Source organism: Chlorella variabilis (assembly GCF_000147415.1).
Source record: "Chlorella variabilis unplaced genomic scaffold CHLNCscaffold_23, whole genome shotgun sequence".
NCBI classification, from domain to species: Eukaryota; Viridiplantae; Chlorophyta; class Trebouxiophyceae; order Chlorellales; family Chlorellaceae; genus Chlorella; species Chlorella variabilis.
In genome coordinates, this window is record NW_005435065.1 from 526,185 (window position 1) to 543,440 (window position 17,256).

The 17,256-nt window shown below is 62.1% G+C and overlaps 4 protein-coding genes across 4 annotated transcripts; 3 read left to right on the top strand and 1 right to left on the bottom strand.

The window, feature by feature from the left end:
- Window positions 1-334: 334 nt before the first annotated feature.
- Window positions 335-8,447, top strand: CHLNCDRAFT_36916 (hypothetical protein; the record flags this gene model as incomplete). The annotated part of the gene is made up of 21 exons (XM_005844293.1): window positions 335-501; window positions 679-829; window positions 1,005-1,346; window positions 1,485-1,770; window positions 1,929-2,218; window positions 2,390-2,566; window positions 2,783-2,926; window positions 3,065-3,376; window positions 3,628-3,816; window positions 4,014-4,217; window positions 4,427-4,618; window positions 4,869-4,982; window positions 5,295-5,503; window positions 5,618-5,711; window positions 5,842-5,961; window positions 6,157-6,270; window positions 6,477-6,584; window positions 6,934-7,066; window positions 7,446-7,729; window positions 8,013-8,129; window positions 8,364-8,447. The coding sequence occupies 21 exons, from the start codon at window positions 335-337 to the stop codon at window positions 8,445-8,447; spliced, it is 3,831 nt and encodes a 1,276-aa protein (XP_005844355.1).
- A 2,308-nt stretch (window positions 8,448-10,755) lies between these two features.
- On the top strand, window positions 10,756-13,031 carry CHLNCDRAFT_58940 (expressed protein; the record flags this gene model as incomplete). Its single annotated transcript, XM_005844294.1, has 4 exons — window positions 10,756-10,793; window positions 10,930-11,207; window positions 11,320-12,550; window positions 12,742-13,031. Coding segments are annotated over exons 3-4 (735 nt in total), but the record flags the coding sequence as incomplete, so codon positions are not given.
- Window positions 13,032-13,350: 319 nt separating this feature from the next.
- CHLNCDRAFT_139154 (expressed protein) lies at window positions 13,351-14,169 on the bottom strand (the record flags this gene model as incomplete). Its single annotated transcript, XM_005844376.1, has 3 exons — window positions 13,351-13,458; window positions 13,550-13,581; window positions 13,890-14,169. 3 exons carry the CDS (start codon window positions 14,167-14,169, stop codon window positions 13,351-13,353), a joined length of 420 nt encoding a protein of 139 aa, XP_005844438.1.
- Window positions 14,170-15,141: 972 nt separating this feature from the next.
- On the top strand, window positions 15,142-16,524 carry CHLNCDRAFT_139155 (expressed protein; the record flags this gene model as incomplete). The annotated part of the gene is made up of 3 exons (XM_005844295.1): window positions 15,142-15,211; window positions 15,380-15,570; window positions 15,688-16,524. The coding sequence occupies 3 exons, from the start codon at window positions 15,142-15,144 to the stop codon at window positions 16,522-16,524; spliced, it is 1,098 nt and encodes a 365-aa protein (XP_005844357.1).
- Window positions 16,525-17,256: the final 732 nt, after the last annotated feature.

Sequence of the window (17,256 nt, forward strand, 5' to 3'; positions counted from 1 at the left end):
ACGGTCGGGCAGCTGCATGATGCCGATCGTGTGGGGCGCCCAGCCTGCAGGCTTGCTGGTGGCTGACTAGCGGCACAGAACCCCCGCCAGCGGCGGCAGCACCCAATTCGACAGGTGGGCACGGCCAGCTGCAGGTTCCAATGCATGCTCTCTTGCAAGCTGCTCATAGCAGGAGCAATCTGTGCACATGAGGCAGCAGAGGGAGTCAGGACCGCCGCTGTGCTCTGCTGGATCTGCAGTACCCTCTGCTCCGCCGCCGCCAGAGGCAGTGGCCAAGGCGACAGTGCCAGGCAGCAGCCAGCCGGGATCACCGCAGCAGGCAACAGGAGGCACCATGACGGACGTGCCCGCCTACCAGCCGTGGCGCGACCCGCTGGCCAAGTCGGAGGCGTTTGGCCAGCTGGAGGCGATGATGCAGGAGCGCATCATCTTCATCGACGGCGCCATGGGCACCATGATCCAGCGCTACAAGCTGCAGGAGGAGGACTTCCGCGGCGAGCGGTGTGTGCCTGGAGTGGTGCTGGGCAGCTGTCTGTCCAGCTGGGTGCCGAGGGTGGCATTGATGTATTGCTGAGATGGTGGCAGCCACCTTGGCTGCTTGCCAGACTCATTTCTGCACACCGAGCTTGCATGCGGTTGCTGCTTTGATGCCCATGATGCCCATGATGGCTGGCGCAGGTACAAGAGCCATGAGCATGAGCTCAAGGGCAACAACGATTTGCTGGTGCTGACTCGGCCCGACGTGATTGAGGAGATCCACACTGCGTACCTCACCGGCGGCGCCGACATCATTGAAACCAACACCTTCAATGGCACCACCATCTCGCAGGTCTGGTTGCCTGAAGAGCGACCTACTTCCCAACGGCTGCTGCTGTAACTGAATGAATCATGCCGCTGGTCCCTGCTGTTGCCTGCCTAAGCATGCTACTGGTCCTGCTTTTGTTCTTGCTGCACTGCCGACGAGATGCCTGCGCTTTTGTCACCCCGCTCTGCCCTTTTCACAGGCCGACTACCAGCTAGACCAGGTGGAGGAGGTTGCCCTGATCAACCGTACGGCAGCACAGCTTGCCAAGAAGGCCACAGCCGCCTACATGGCGGCCAACCCGGGCAGCCGCAAGTTTGTGGCGGGCGCCATTGGCCCCACCAACAAGACGCTCAGCGTGTCCCCCAGCGTGGAGAACCCCGCCCTGCGTGGCGTGACGTACGATGAGATTGAGCAGGCCTACTATGAGCAGGCGCGGGCGCTGTACGAGGGAGGCGTGGACATGTACCTGGTTGAGACCATCTTTGACACGGGCAACGCCAAGGCAGCCATCTACGCTTTGGAGCGCTTCTTTGAAGAGCAGGTGAGCAGTGCTGCCTGCTTGTTCGCTGCTTGCTTGCTGTTTGTCATGTTGCTTTGCAATTGCAAGAAGAGACGCAGAAGAGCATGCGCACCTGCTTGAGATTTTGTGAGGGGCTGTTTTGTGTGGTTTTGCCTGCAGGGCGTGCGCATCCCTGTGTTCATCAGCGGCACCATCGTGGACAACTCTGGGCGCACGCTGAGCGGTCAGACCAACGAGGCGTTTTGGAACAGCGTCAGCCACGCCAAGCCGTTGGCCATTGGGCTGAACTGCGCGCTGGGTGCCAGCGACATGAAGCAGTACATTGCCAACCTGTCTGCCTGCGCCGACTGCTACGTGTTCTGCTACCCCAATGCGGGCCTGCCCAACGCCATGGGCGGCTACGACCAGCGCGGGCCAGACATGGCAGAGGACATCCGCCCCTTCTGTGAGCATGACTGCTGTTTGGACCTGCTGGTGGATGGGCTTGCTGCAGCCAGCATGGAATTGGCTGCTGGCAGCTGCTTCGCTTTGCTTGCTAGGATTACGTTTCACTGTCCTGCTTCGAATGTTCAACATTGTTCTGCATGCCGTGCCTGCCTGCAGGCGAGGAGGGCCTGGTGAATGCCATTGGCGGCTGCTGCGGCACCACACCCGAGCACATTGCTGCGATCCGGGAGATGGCATCTGCCTACCCGCCCCGGCAGCTGCATGATGTTCCACAGCTTCTGCGGCTGAGCGGGCTGGAGCCGCTCAACTACCAGCCCAACCCTGACAACATGCGGGAGACGTTCCTGATGATTGGAGAGCGCTGCAATGTGGCGGGGTCCATCATTTACAAGAAGGCGATTGTGGATGGCGACTATGACAAGGCCGTGTCCATTGCCCTCTCCCAGGTGCGGGGTGCTTTGTGTTTGTCTTCAAGATGTGTGTACCAAGATTGGGCAGCATTATGCAGCTTGCTGAGATGCTGCACAGGCTGGGCGTCAGCTGGAGTGTTGCAGCTTGGATGGTGGAGGCTGGTGTGTTTGCACACTCCTGCTGCTGTGTGGATGCTGGATGTGCAGGTCAATGCCGGGGCCCACGTGCTTGACATCAACATGGACGACGGCCTGATTGACGGCGTGCCCGCCATGACGCGCTTTGTCAACCTGCTGGTGTCGGACCCGGAGGCCAGCCGCGTGCCCTTCATGGTCGACTCCTCCAAGTTCTTCATCATCGAGGCAGGCCTCAAGTGCTGCCAGGTGTGCACCTGAGGGTGGGTTGGGGTGGACTTGTGGTTGGCCGCTGGGCATTCTGAGTTTCTTGATGTGTTGTTGGCATTGTGTTCCATGTTTTGTGATTGTGTCGGCATCGTGTTCCATCGTATAGCCAGTTGATTCAGAGATAATAGCATCAATCAATTCAATCAATAGAAAAGCAACAGCTGACCACCTGTGTTGTTACATGTTCTGCCGCAGGGCAAGTGCATTGTCAACTCCATCTCTCTGAAAGAGGGAGAGGACAAGTTCAGGGAGCAGGCACGCATTGTGAAGCGTCACGGCGCTGCTGTGGTGGTGATGGCGTTTGATGAGGAAGGGCAGGCGGCAGACTGTGCCAACAAGGTGCGTCATTGAGCTGGTTGGACGCTGCACTTGCTGGAGAGCTTTCGCCTTGGCTGTCCTGCACTTGCTGTTAATGAACAGCCTACTGGTCGTCTGATTTGCATGTATGGCCCTGCTGTGCACTTCGGCTGCCTGTAGGTGCGCATCTGCCAGCGTGCTTACCGCATTCTGGTGGAGGAAGTTGGGTTCAACCCTCAAGATATCATCTTCGATCCCAACATCCTCACTGTGGGCACCGGCATGGCGGAACACAACAATTATGCCGTCGATTTCATTCGTGGCACACGGGAGATCAAGCGGCTGTGCCCGGGTGCCAAGATCAGCGGCGGCGTGTCCAACATTGCATTTTCCTTCCGCGGCAACGAGCCGGTGCGGCGCGCCTTCCACAGCGCCTTCCTGCACCACGCCTGCAAGGCGGGCATGGACATGGGCATCGTGAATGCCACGCAGGTGGGGATTGTTCTGGGGGTGGCTGCTGCAATGAGCAGGAGTGTGTTTGGGGATGCTTGCACATACGTTCACCTTTTGCCTGGAGTGGTTTGCTCTGATCCTGTTCATACCTGAGTTTATTTGCTTCCTTTTTTGCCTGAGTAGTTTTCCGGCAACTGCAGGCTGCATGCTTTCAGCATGTCGCAGCACACATTCCAGCCGCGATTGGGGCCCTTAACGCAGCAGCGGCTGTTCCCCGCACCCGCCTGCAGGTCCAGGCGGATGTGTATGAGAAGATTGACAAGGAGCTGCTGGAGTTTGTGGAGGATGTGCTGCTCAACCGCTGCGAGAATGCCACGGAGCGCATGCTTGAGTATGCAGCCACCCTTGAGCCCAAGTGCAAGCCCACTGACGTGAAGAGGAAGGGGCAGGGCGTGGCGCAGAACGGTGGGCCCAAGCAGGTGGGGTGTCGGGGCACGTGCCACCGACCAGGAGCCTGCCCTGGATGCACGCTTTATGGGGCTTGTGGGGAGAGTTGTCGTGCCTTGCTGTCTTGCTGGCACTGTCATGTGGCCCGAGGCCTGTCGCTTGCCCAGTCCCTGACTCTGGTTCCTTTCCTGCTTGCCCTGCCTGGGCGCCTGCCTGCCGTGCGCTGCAGGACGAGTGGCGGGAGGCCAGCGTGGAGAAGCGGCTGGAGTATGCCCTCATCAAGGGCATCGACAAGTTTGTGGTGGCGGACACGGAGGAGGCGCGGGTGAGCGGCCGCTACCCGCGCCCCCTCAACGTCATCGAGGGCCCCCTCATGGACGGCATGAACGTGGTGGGGGACCTGTTTGGGGCGGGCAAGATGTTCCTGCCGCAGGTGAGGCGGGGACCAAGGGAGGGAGGGGTGTGGGGCCCGCCCTGGCAGGCGGCGCAGGTTGGGGATCACCGGGGCGCAGCCGCAGCCGCTCTGCCTGTCTCGGTCCCCGTCCCCTCCCGTGCCGCCCGACCTTCCCCGCTGCTCACTCCTTTCCATTCTCGACGTCCCTCCCTCCCTCCCTCCCTCCCTCCCATCCTCCCGCCCGTCAGGTCATCAAGTCGGCGCGCGTGATGAAGCGCGCCGTGGGCCACCTCATCCCCTACATCGAGGAGGAGAAGGCGCGCAACGGGCAGACCGGGGACGACAACGCGGGCGTCATCATCATGGCCACCGTCAAGGGCGATGTGCACGACATCGGCAAGAACATCGTGGGCGTGGTGCTGGGCTGCAACAACTTCAAGGTGGGGCCTGCCGTTGGGGCGCGGGTGGGCGGCGGCGCTGCGCCACATTTTCTTTGTCGCTGTGTGCTGTAGGTGCAGCAGGGCGTGCGGCGCAAGGTGCTGCGCTGGGTGTGCTTTGAGTGGGGTTGTTGCTGTGCACTCCCGTCTGATTAAGGAACCTGTTAGTTTTTGGTAGTCCAGTCTTCTGGGCAGCTGAAAGCTGTGATGAGTAGACTGGCTGCCCGCTGCCTGCCTGCCTGCCTGCCCCCAGGTCATCGACATGGGCGTGATGTGCCCCTGGGAGAAGATCCTGGACGCCGCCGTGGAGCACAATGCCGACATCATCGGCCTGTCTGGCCTCATCACCCCCTCCCTGGACGAAATGGTGCGCCCCAGGGGATGGCCGGCTGCCTGGCCGGCGTTTCGCCACCGGGCGGAGCTGTGATGCCTCTCCCCAGTGCCTGCTCGCCTCCCGCCAGCGCGGACTGGGTGGCTCCCTGCGCTGTTTAGGCCTGTGGCACCCCCCCAGGCTCCCCTTAGCTGAGCTGCTACCCTGGCCCCTGCCCCAGCGCCCACACCCGCTCCTTACCGCAGCTCGACACTGCCCACACGCCCTCGCCGCCCTTCCCCTCCCAGCCGTGCAACCCCGTCGCTGCCTGCCCACCCGGCCATGCCCCCCTGCGCCCCTGCCCGGCAGGTCACCGTGGCGAAGCGCATGGAGGAGCGCGGCCTGCGCCTGCCGCTGCTCATCGGCGGCGCCACCACCTCCAAGATGCACACGGCGGTGAAGATCGAGCCGCAGTACAGCGGGCCGGTGGTGTACGTGCTGGACGCCTCGCGCAGCGTGCCCGTGGCGCAGTCCCTCCTGGACGCGCGGCAGAAGGAGGAGTTTGTGGAAGACATCAGGTGAGGCGCGGGGCGGGCTTGCCACATTATGGGACCTGTTCGCCAGCGGTGGCGCCAGCCGACCGTGCCAACTCTTCTTTCGCCTGCTGTGCCGGCCGCGTGTACCGCGTGCAGGGAGCAGTACTCTGAGATGCGGGAGGAGTTTTATGCGGGGCTGGAGGACCGCAAGTATGTGACCCTGCAGGAGGCGCAGAGGAAGGGGCTGCAGGTGGGCGCAGGGCGCGCTTGCTGTGCCTGTCCTTGCGCTGCGGGTGGGCGCAGGAGCGCGTGCTGCTGTTCACCGGCCCCGCTGCTCACGCGCGCCTGCCGCCGCCCGCCCGCCCCGCCGCTGCGCGCAGGTGGACTGGAGCGCGCCGGAGAATGCGCCGGTACGGCCCAGGCAGCTGGGCACGCAGGCGTACCTGGACATGCCTATTGAAGAGCTGCTGCCGTACATCGACTGGAACCCTTTCTTCCAGGTGGGGCGCCGACACGCTTTCTTCCCTTCCGTTTTCATTCCTTTCTTCCAAGTCGGGGTGGCCTCCCTGCTGCCCGCCCCTGCATGACAGCCCTGGCAATGGCGCCTCCCTGAGTGCCAGCCTGGGCGCACGCCAGCCCCGTGCCACTCGCCGCGCCTGCTCGCCTGCCTGCCCGCCGCGCGGCGCTGGGTGCAGGTGTGGCAGCTGCGGGGGCGCTACCCCAACCGAGGCTACCCCAAGATCTTCAACGACGAGGCGGTGGGCGGGGAGGCCAGGAAGCTGTTTGATGAGGCGCAGGCCATGCTGCAGGTGGGCCGAGTAGGCTGTGGGTCTGCGGGCGGGTGGCTGTGGGGGTGGCGAGGAGCAGAGCATCGTGGTGCGACACACCTGGCACATGTGTTATGCAGTCATTCAGACTCCCTCTGCGAGGCACACTATGTTCATGCCTGCATCACACACACACACACACACACACGCGCGCGCGCACACACACACGCTCCACTCCCCCTGCGCAGGACATCATCGCCGGCAAGAAGCTGCGCATCGTGGGCATCGTGGGCATCTTCCCCGCCAACTCGGTGGGCGACGACATAGAGGTGTACACCGACGAGAGCAGGGCGCAGGTGCGGGCTGCTGCTTTGTCCCCCTGCTTTTCCCTCCCTGCTGCTTGCTGTGTGTGGTTCCTGCTTCTTTTCCTCCATCTGTGGGGCAGAGCGCAGGTGGGCTGCTGCTTTGTCCGCGTGGTTTCTGGTTGTTCCTCTTCCCGGTTGGGCGATGCTGGTGGGAGCGTGGGCCAGCACCGGAGGGCTGTGCCTCTGAATGGGTTGCGTGTGTGCCGCCAGGCTCGGGTGCCTGCTCGGCTGCCACACCTCGCGCGCCTCCACTTTCCACCGCCGCTGCTGCTGATCACCTTCCTCCTGCCCGCCTCACATCTACGTCCCCACCCACCCCCAACCACCACCACCACCGCAGGTGGCCGCCCGCTTCCACGGCCTGCGGCAGCAGGCGGAGAAGGACGGCGACGAGCCGTACTACTGCCTGTCCGACTTTGTGGCACCTCGCTCCACAGGCACCGTGGACTACCTGGGCATGTTTGCCAACTCGGGTGAGGCGGCGCTGCCGTGTGGGGGCGGCGGGGGAGCAGCGGGAGGAGCAGGAGGGCGGCAGGCTGCTGCAGGGGGAGCTGCAGCATGACGGTGTGCAGCGGGGCTTGCCGACTCGGGCGAAAAGAGCGCCCTGTGGGCAGCAGAGGGGCAGGGGGTGCAGCACAGGGGGAAGAGGGGGTGCAGCCCAGCCCAGCGCTGCGGGGCGTAGCAGAGGAGGGCCTGGCTGTTGGCTGTTGGGGAGAGCAGGCGCTGCCAGGCCGCGCCTGCCGTGCCACATCATCGTCCCCACCGCCCCTCACCCCTGCTCTGCCCTGCTCTTGCACCTTTTGCCACACACCCACCACCCACGACCCGCCACCCTGCGCCTCCTCTCTGCAGCCATGGGGGTGGAGGCGATGACCGAGGTGTTCAAGGCGGAGGGGGATGACTACTCCTACATCATGGCCGAGGCGCTGGCTGACCGGCTGGCAGAGGCCGCGGCAGAGCGGCTGCACGAGCTGGTGCGGCGGGAGGTGTGGGGGTATGCCGCGGACGAGGCGCTGTCGGTGGACGACATGCTCAAGGTGAAGTACCGCGGCATCCGCCCCGCCGCGGGATACCCCTCCCAGCCCGACCACACCGAGAAGCGCACGATGTGGGAGCTGATGCGGGTGGAGCAACAGGTGGGTGTGGATGTGAGTGTGGGTGTGGGTGGCTGTTTGGGTGGGATTGGCACTTCGGCGGGTGGCTGGCGCTTGCCGGCGTCTTGCGATCCCTTGAGCGGCCCATTCGACTGCGGGCGAGACAGGGGGCCTCGAGACGCGCCCGCAGCAGAAGCGTGGCGTGCCGCCTGCCTGGGCCCTCGCGCCCCCTGCCTGCGTGCGGCGCCCCACATGCGCCTTGCCACTATCACACACACACACACACACACACTCACACACACACCTGGCCCTGCACTTCCTGCAGGTGGGCAGCTCCCTGACTGAGTCCATGGCCATGCTGCCAGCCGCCTCTGTGTCAGGCCTCTACTTTGCCTCCCCCGCCGCCCAGTACTTTGCTGTGGGCAAGATCACGCAAGACCAGGTGTGTGGGTGGGCGGACGGGCGGTGGTTGGTGGGCCGCATGTGTAAGCAGGTGGGACGGAGCCCTTGCGCCGCCGCCGCCAAAGCCCGTGGGCTGCGCCGGCCAGCGGCATGCCCTGCTGCCTGCGTTGCGCCGCGTTTCACTGCTGGTCCGTTCCAGCGAGACTGCCTTTGAAGCCGGGTGCGCTGTCCTTCTGGCTGAGTGTGGTCCCATCGGTGGCGTCCAACCCCGCAGGTGGCCGACTATGCGGCCCGCAAGAAGATGGACCTGGCAGAGGCGCAGCGCTGGCTGCGCCCCATGCTCAACTACGAACCCTGAGGGCGGCTGGGCCGGGCTTGGTGTGCACTGCGCCCCAGCCAAACCTTTGCTTGGCCCGCAGAGTCGCCAAGCTGGCGGCAGCTGCCCGCCCAGTTGGCGGCGCTGATGATTCTCTGCGCACATGTGCCTGTTTCATGATCTCTCGGCATTGCTGTAACTCTTAGGATGTCGTGCGTGGTTTATCAGGCGCACCGATCGACAAGAGGGATCTCGGAGGCGTCCCTTTTTGGCCTGCCTTTCGTAGCGGGGTACTACCCGGGAGAAACACAAACGAAAACAGAGGGCCGGCCGCCCCATGAACCGGCCTACGCCAACTTTCCTACGCCGGCTGTTAGCGGGTTTACTTCAATTTACTCGATTGGGCCAGAGACAGCAAATTTGGGCAAACAGGCAGCGACCCACATCTTGTTTGATACCATACAAGAGTTGACTGGTGCTGGAAATGGCTTGCAATGGACTTCATAGTGCCCGATGGGCAGTTGTGCCCCACTATCGCGAGGCATGGCGAGGGTGGGGCACCAAAAACTTGAGTTTTTGACCAGTCTGCCACCTGTGAAACCTGCCACGTATGCAGGCATGTCCAAATTTGGATGCAGTTGCGTCTATTTTGCCTGTTTTGCACCAAACGAGTAATTTGTAGACCGGACTATGCTGCGGCAGAGCTCCAGGCTTGCTGCAGCCCAGACGCAGCTGAGAACAGCGCCAGGTCCAACCAAAAAGAGATCCTACACACGATCGGACGCAGTCCTGCAGCGCAGGGGAGGCACGGCAAGTGTCCATGCTGTGCATGGCGGCGGCGCGGCAGTGATGGCGGCTGCGGCGTCAACTGTGCTGTGCCTGCTTCCTCTTCCCCCTGCAGTTCTCTAGCAGAAAGAAGGTTGGCGCCCCTGCCACCATCAAAACAACAACTGCATTCAATCTCAAGGAGAATGTTGGGCCGGATAATGCGTGGAGGTATGAAGAGCGGCGGGCGTTTCTGGACGAGCGCGAACGCTTTCGCCAGCGGGGTGCAGCGCTACAGTGCCTCTTGCAAGCAGCAGAGGACTTGCAGCAGCTTGGGCACGATGCTGTGGACCTGAGCATTTTCATCCTTAGAAGATGCTGCACTGTTGTTGTTTTCATGGCGGCGGCAGGGACTGGTGCGGCAGGGACTGGTGCCCCGCCCGCCGCCCGCCCTCTGCTGGCCCCTCCAAGCTGTCGGGGGCGTCCAGCGCGCTTCTCCATGGCGTTATAGTGTTGTAAGGAGACTTCATGAGTCCCAGGAGAGAACGTGAAGCGAGATAGCAGGCGGATCCATGACCGATTGGCCCAACCGGCCGCGATGCGGGCAGACTGCACGCTACAAATAGAAGTATTAGACCACTGAAGGTCAGGAGAGGCGCAAACGAGAGTGCCCAACATCAAATGGAGGCGCCGGGGGCGCTCAGGCTAAAAATGATAGGGGCCTGAGGCATGGGAAAATTGATGTACGGCCGCTCGCCACGTGGAACGCTCCGCCCGCCCCCCTCGCCACGTGGAACGCCCATGGGTGGAACGCTAACCGACGCTACCCTTTCCTACCACTATTTTATTAAATCGGTGGCTGGAATGTTCGATGTCCACACTCCCTCCCCCCTGCCGGAATTTAGCAACACTCCGGCTGCCACCGGCACCCACATTCCTACACCTTCTGATTCCCGCCCGATCTGCCCTCTTGCCCCATCCTGCCTAGAGCTGCGACTCCTTTCAAGGGAGTCTGCATCACAGGGCAGGCAGCGCGCGCGCGAAAGCACGATTATTTCGGCTGCTGCTCCATCGAGAGGGACGAACCTGCATTCGTTATGCTTCCAAAATGGATGCGGGGCCCAGAACTTTGCAGCCCGCTAGCTGTTTTAAAGTGTGCCTCTGCGCTCCTGGCGCTCCAGTTCCTCCTGCTGCTCCATGATCGGCTGCCGCCCAAGCTAATTCCATTGCGCCGCCCCGACGATCGTCTGTCGCCGGGGAGCACCCGGCCGCTCTCGCCGCCGCTGCCGCCTTGCAACCTGACTCTGCTTTCTGGCCTGCTGCCTGAGGGCTCCGCCATTTGGAGCTCCGCATCCGCCAGCTCACAGGAGGACCCACCCCCCTCCTTCCTTAACACGCCCAGGCTGTCCCTGCGCCACTGCACCCTGCGCCGATTCACCGCCCCCCAGGCGACAGCGTGCCTCGCCCACCGCCCGATCGTGTTTATCGGCGACTCACTTTCCCGCTATTCATTCCTCGCGCTAGCATCCTTCCTGCACAATGGCAGGTGGCCAACAATAGCTGACCATCCCAGCATAGTGTTCAGGCAGACCTGGTCAGCCAGCGTTGCGGCATTCGTGAAAGGTGAGTTTGCGGCCTGTCGCAGATGCACCTGGCAAGTCCTTTGAAGCTGGTGCCTTTGCAGCCAAAGTCAGAAGCTGCCCCCTCCAGGCATTGAAATGGGCACACGCCTCCCCATGCGCTTCTTGCTGCGCTGCAGGTTCCACTGAAGCTTTCCAGGGCTACATGCTGAGCGACTGCATAGGCGGTGCCGATATGGGTCGGTCCTACATCCACCCAAGCCGGCACCTGAATGTTCATTTCAAGTATTGGCGTGGCTGGCCCGATAAGTTGGTGGGCCACTGGGGCCACCCGCCATTCTTCAACGCCACGCCGTGCCAGCCACCCGCCTGCGCAGGCCGGGGGTGCCGCCGCGCCCCTGGCGAGTGCAGCTTCAAGTCGGACTATGCCCTGCCGCTGCCCGAAGCCCTGCGCGAGGTGAGGCGCAGGCACCCACCTGACTGCCGCTGCCATCATGTGGCGTCGCCCCGGCTGCCTGCCTGACACTTTACCTACGGTTGCCTGGATGTCCCGCCCCTCACTGTACCAGGTGGTGGCCAAGCTGAAGCCTGCAGCGGTAATCATCAACTCTGGGGCGTGGCGAACAGTGGAGACGGCCGAACGGGCGATCTTCGACCGCAGGTCGCCGCCCGGGTTCAGCGGCGCGGTGGTGGAGGCAGCGGTGGCGGCGGTGGCGGCACAGCGAGGGATGGCCCTGTGGCGCACCACCACGCCCTCAACCAACATCACAATCGGCGCCTCCTGGGATGCCCAGTTCCTGGATGCAGCGGCTGACCAGGACCAGCTGCGCGTGCTGGATGCCTGGCGCCTGCTGCGCCCGGCGATGGCCTTCCAGCCGCCACCGCTGTATGATCACCGCCACTTCTGGCCAGAGGTGTACACGGAGCTCCATCAAGTGCTTCTCAACATGCTGTGCTGAACTCCTGGGGACGAAGAATGTCACCAACAGCATGCGCTTCAAGCTATGTTGCTACCACCTCCTCTGCTTCACCATCATTGCTGCTTTCCATTGCTTAAAGAAATTTGTCTTGTTGCTGCTGCTGTTAGGTTTTGCTGTTGCGTTTGATTATTTCATTTTTTCCGAAAGGTGCTGATTCATGAATATTGTCTGAATATTTCAATGATATGCGTTCACATGCATTCAGAATCAGAGTGGAACGTGGCAGACCTGATAAAATTGCCGTTGCAGGCGGGGCAGGGGAAAGGGCGGCCATGCACAAAGGGGCCTTCAAGTACCGATATGTTGGTGACATTGCATTGTTTTCATCGCCTCCTGTGAGTGAAGTGAGTAGTTGAGTTGTGGTGGGCAGAGAATGGAGTGGGCAGAGGAAAAAGGAGCAAACAAATTGTGGTGGGCAGAGAAAGGACACATTGAGACATTTGCATTCCAGCGTCAGATTCAAGCCAAAGCCATTGGCTACATGAAAGAATTATATAGTTATACTGGTGAATCATACAGCGCTTCATTACCGTGGAAAGTAACGAAATGCCTGGCAGCGCTCAAAGGCAGGCGTGAGCGACTGGTCATTGATGGAGTCGAGCAGCATGGGGTTCTGTGCCACAACGCGCTCCAGCAAGCCGCACCGCATTTTCCTCCACTCTGGGGTCGGGCCGGTCTGGACAGGGATGGGCGGCGGCGCGCTATAGTCGAACGATTGAAGGAATGCCTTTGCTTTGCCGCGCTGCTCCCAGATATCGGCAGTGTGGAAAAGCGGGTGGAAGCCGTCGAAGCGGCCAGTGACGCCTTCTGGGTGCTTGACCTGGAGGCAGAGAGCAGGAGGCAGTGTGGGGAAGCGAGGGGCGGGGAGGGGCATCCCCAGGCAGGCGGAAGGCTGCATGTCCCAGGCTGATAGCTTGCGCACTCTCACATTCTTACAGACCCTCAGTCACTGAGTAACATGTTCGGCAGTTCTCCACCCCACCCGCCGCACGCAGTCGGCACCGCACTCACCAGAATCACTGGGACACCCATTGCTGCCGCTGGGACGCCGCAGTGCAGCCGTGTAGTGATGATGACCCTAGCCTCAGCATATATCCGGAGATACTCAAATGTGAGCTCGACTCTGAACATGCCGTTGCTTGTTTGCTTGCCAAAGACTTTGGGATTCAGCCTGCACTCGTTCCTGTTGACGGCCGGCGGCAGCAGGGGCAGCAGCTCGTCCGGGACGTCCACCAACAGGACGAGGCACTTGGGCTCGGCTCCCGGACGCGCCACGCTCTCCGGCGTGGCTGTCATGCGATAGCTCAGGTAGGAGTCCACGCCCGGCATCTTGGTCTGCAAAACTCCAGCGTCTGCTCATCGCGTGCTCTTACTGGTCCATGCTGCCGAACATATGGAATCGATAAATTGGAGGTCAGGCTGTTCCAAAATGCCAAACTGAAATGCATGGAGACCAGGATCGGATCGATGAAGGCAGGAGGGGGCCAGTATGTGCCCGGTGCGCTTGTAACCCCTGCAAGGCAGGCATTGAAGTGGCACAGTGCGTGCAGGCGTATAGGTAGACAGTGCTTGGCAGCAAACGGTCAACAGAATGGCGACGAGGGGCATACATGGCATGCTTTACAAAAAGGCATTCATGATGAGCAGTATGGAGCCCTCCGCAGCTGTGGCAGGAGTCACTAGCGTCATGTTGTCCCTGTCGACACGGGCGTCAATGTATGGCAGCCACTGCACGGGGGTGCAGGTGGTCATGACTGGGGGTGGGTCTTGCTGGTGTGCTGATTGATTCGCCCTGCTTCAACCCAGCACAACCGCTCACCTGTGCAGCAGCCAGCATTTGCACCTCGTCGCCTGCAATGCAAAAGGCAGGCAGGGATTGGAATCGGCAGCTCCATTGCGGTACCCTGAAGCCACTCCACCAGTAGCCGGCGGCATTGCTGGCTTGCTACATCCCAGCGATTTACCCAAGTTCGGGCCATCTTTATGTGTGAGCTGGTAGCGCACAAGCGTGTCGTGCCACAGCACACCGTAGTGCTGCCCTGGGTTAGGAGAGAACACGGCTGGTCCTGCACTAAGCAGCAGCGACAACTCAGCAGCTGCGATTGTTTCCAGGAAGGCAACACACACCAGTGAGGCGCAGGGTGTGCCTGTGCCCTTACCATTGTCAAAGTCGATCCAGCTGTGGCCCCTCGGTGCTCTTGATGCAAAGGGGCACGAGCCTCGCCACTTCTGCTGCCCAGCCAACTCCAAAAAGCCTGACGCCAAGTCGGCAATCGCTGCCCTGACCTTCTCATGGCCGCGGGGCGCATACAGGGTGACGGCCTGGCCGCCGACGTCTGCGCACCAGGGAGAGCCAGACGGGGGCGGCGCAGGCGCCCGCACAGTGCCGCCAAACTCGCACAGTGCCGCCAAACTCCACCGCCGTCCCGCCGTACTCATGCAGGGCGGACAGAAGCACCATGCGTCGAAACAGCAGGGGGTATTTGTATTTGACGCCTGACGCCACTTTGTTCCAGGTGTGGTTCCTGCTCACCAACAGAGGGGCAACGGCGGAGTGTCGGCGAGCAGGCGCAGGCGGCAGGCAGCAGGCAGCGACAGCGGCTCAGCGGGCGCTGCTCACCGGAACCAACCGGCTGCGGGCGACTCGGCTCCTAGGAAATCCCTCACTGAGATCATGCTCACGTCCACGGATTCAGGAAGAGAGTAGCGGCTCTCGTAGCACGACAGCGTCATGCACAGCAACTTCACGACGCGCGCTGGTGCCGCCGCACCGCCGGAGCGCTGCGCCCCGGAGTGGGCGGCAGCCGATCTGACAGACTTCAGGGCTTCGCTCGAAAACGGAGTGGCTAGGTCGGTCCAAATGAAGAGCAGGTCGGCAGAGGAGTCTCTCGCAACAGGAGCGTCTGTCTGCGGGGCCCCGCTGCGGGGCAATTCCCTCTCCTTTTTGATGTTTTTGATGGTCTGAGGACCTCCATTGCCAATGAGAACGAACAGCAAAACCAAAATGACTGGGGTTGCCACAAAGATGGGGGGCACCTCTGCCAGCCCATGCACACCCTTGCCCGCCATGTGCACATCCTCTGCGCCGATTGGGATGCCTTGGGTCCTGTGGACACGTGTCACGCTGCTGCAGCATGCTGTGCGTGCGCTTGGCTGATGCGCCTGTCTATGCTGTGCGTGCGCCGCGTCCCGCGCCGGACATCCCCATTGCATTGCTGTTTGCGAAATAGTGCTGTCTTGAACGCGAGCTCTAAAAGCAGTGTTGCGATATCTTAGGCCCGGCATGCCGCTTACCAGCGCTTGCTGGTAACCGACCGATTGCATGCTACCACACTGCTACGGTGCGGCGTCCAGGACCGTGCAGATGTTGTCTGCCGCCGTATGACGGTGTTTAGCGGCGCCTGCTGAGTCATGGTGGTGGCTGGCGAGGCTTGCCCCGCCAGCGCGCCGCACAAGCCGCCAGGCGCTGCCTCTCGAGCAGGTGAGCCGGCTGCATTGACCTGGTGATCATACCATGCGACAGTGCGACACCAGAGTGTGTGTATGTGCGAGTTTGGTAGCATTCTACGGCCCGCTGGTCGCCAGACATCCTCCCAACTGAGATCAACAGCAGCACCATGTCGTCTGCCCTCCCCTGCCCCCTCCACAGCACTACTAATGCTCAACTTGTCGGCCATGGTGCTCCTGTCGGCGCGCTGGTGGGCGGGGGTCGGCAGCAGCCCCGGGGGCACGACGCCGGCAGCGCTCCAGCCGCATGCCGCACCATCCGCTGCGCCGCCCTCGCCGGCGCCGTTTGGTGGCGGGCAGAGGGAAGGGTCTGCTCTGGGGATGGCCGAGCAGGTGAGCGTTTGGGCTGCGCCTGATCCCCACTCCCGGCACATGCATGTAAGCCGCTAGTTGCCACGGCTACTTGCCACTCAGCTCACCCTTCCTTCGCCCATGTGTGCACACCCGCAGGCGCCTGCTGCCGCCAACCACACAATCGCCATCCACCAGCTGCTTGCCGGCCTGGCACTGCCACACAAGCTGGCTGGTACCGCCAACAGCATGGCAGCAGTCCATGCCGCTTACCTAGACCTGGCGGCCCGCTTCCTGCCGCCACACTTCATTTACAGCCACCTGAATGACGCTGCCACCACGGAACGCGTGTGCGGCCTGCTCCTGGCTAACGGCACGAGAGTTGCGCTGGTGGGCAACGGCCCGCTCAGCGAGCTCGACCGCGCCGCCATCGACGCCGCCCCCACCGTCGTGCGCTTCAACCTGATGGACAATGTGAGGGCTGGTGAGCGCACCACGGTGTGGGGGATCAACGACGTCGTCCACGCAGCAGTGTACTTGAAGCGGCGCAAGTGGGCGCCGGGCGCGGGGACAGTGCTGCTCTTCTGCAATACGCGCATCGAAGCGGCACAGCTGAAGGGGCACATGGCGGCGGCGGAGCAGCAGCTGGGTGCCTGCGGGCCGCGTGCGGCCTTTGTGCGCAACAACTGGGACATCCCCTTCACGCAGCGGGTGGGCGAGCTGCTCAACCTGCGCGGCACGAAAGTGACGGTGGGATTCCGAACGCTCAACCTGGTCCTGCACTGCCTGCCGCCAGAGGGGCGAGTGGACCTGTTTGGCTTTAGTTTCACGGTCCGGCCTGACACGTTCATGCGCGGCATTCACAACGGGGGCATGGAGGCCGCCGTGGTGCGGCTTGCGCAGCACCTGCTGCCAGACCGGCTGAGCATCCACGAGACGCCGTGCGCTGCCTTCCGCTCCTGCCCCGGCCTACCACCAGAGGAGGCTGTGCGGTGATTATTCTTATGAAGTACGTGGTTGACTTATGTATGTGGCTGACTGGCGAGTTATTTGATAGCTTTGGAAACATTAATGGGGTGCCGACGGTGGCAACATGATGGATTGGCGGCTAGCAGGGGGCCATACCCAGCGCAGGGCAAGGCAGGTAGGTCGGGCACAACGTTTGTTACTTCAACTTTTGCTGCTTTGCAAACCAACAGCTGCTTCACACAAGCCGCTGCTGGGGCCGAGTCACCCTCAATAACGACTACCCCGTCCACGTACCGTACAGATGCAGGTGGCGGGCATCCTGGTGCACCAACCTGACATGGCTGGCCCCGATACGGAGGATCCGCCCCTTTGAGAGACTTGCTAGGGGGCGTGGCATACCTCCTGCGTTGGAGAAACGGCTGGCATGATGCATCCTGGCAGGAGGGAAAATGCCTTCAAATGCCGTTGGTCAACGGCGCAGCCATGGCTGCGCTGTTTCTTCTGCAAATCAACAAATACATTAATTCAAGATGTGATGGACTATACTGGGGCGGGTCGAGTTTGCTAAATAATTATATTTTGCAACCAAACATCTGGGGTCTAACCCAGCGCCGCCCAGCACTGGGCAGAGCTCTGCTAAATTTCCCACCGACCAGTGCTACATTAGTGCTGCCCAGCACCCGCGGGCAGTGCTGGGAAGCGCTGGCGCTGGGCAGCGCTGGTCACCGCCGCCGCTCCAGAGCTGGACCGTCGCTGGAG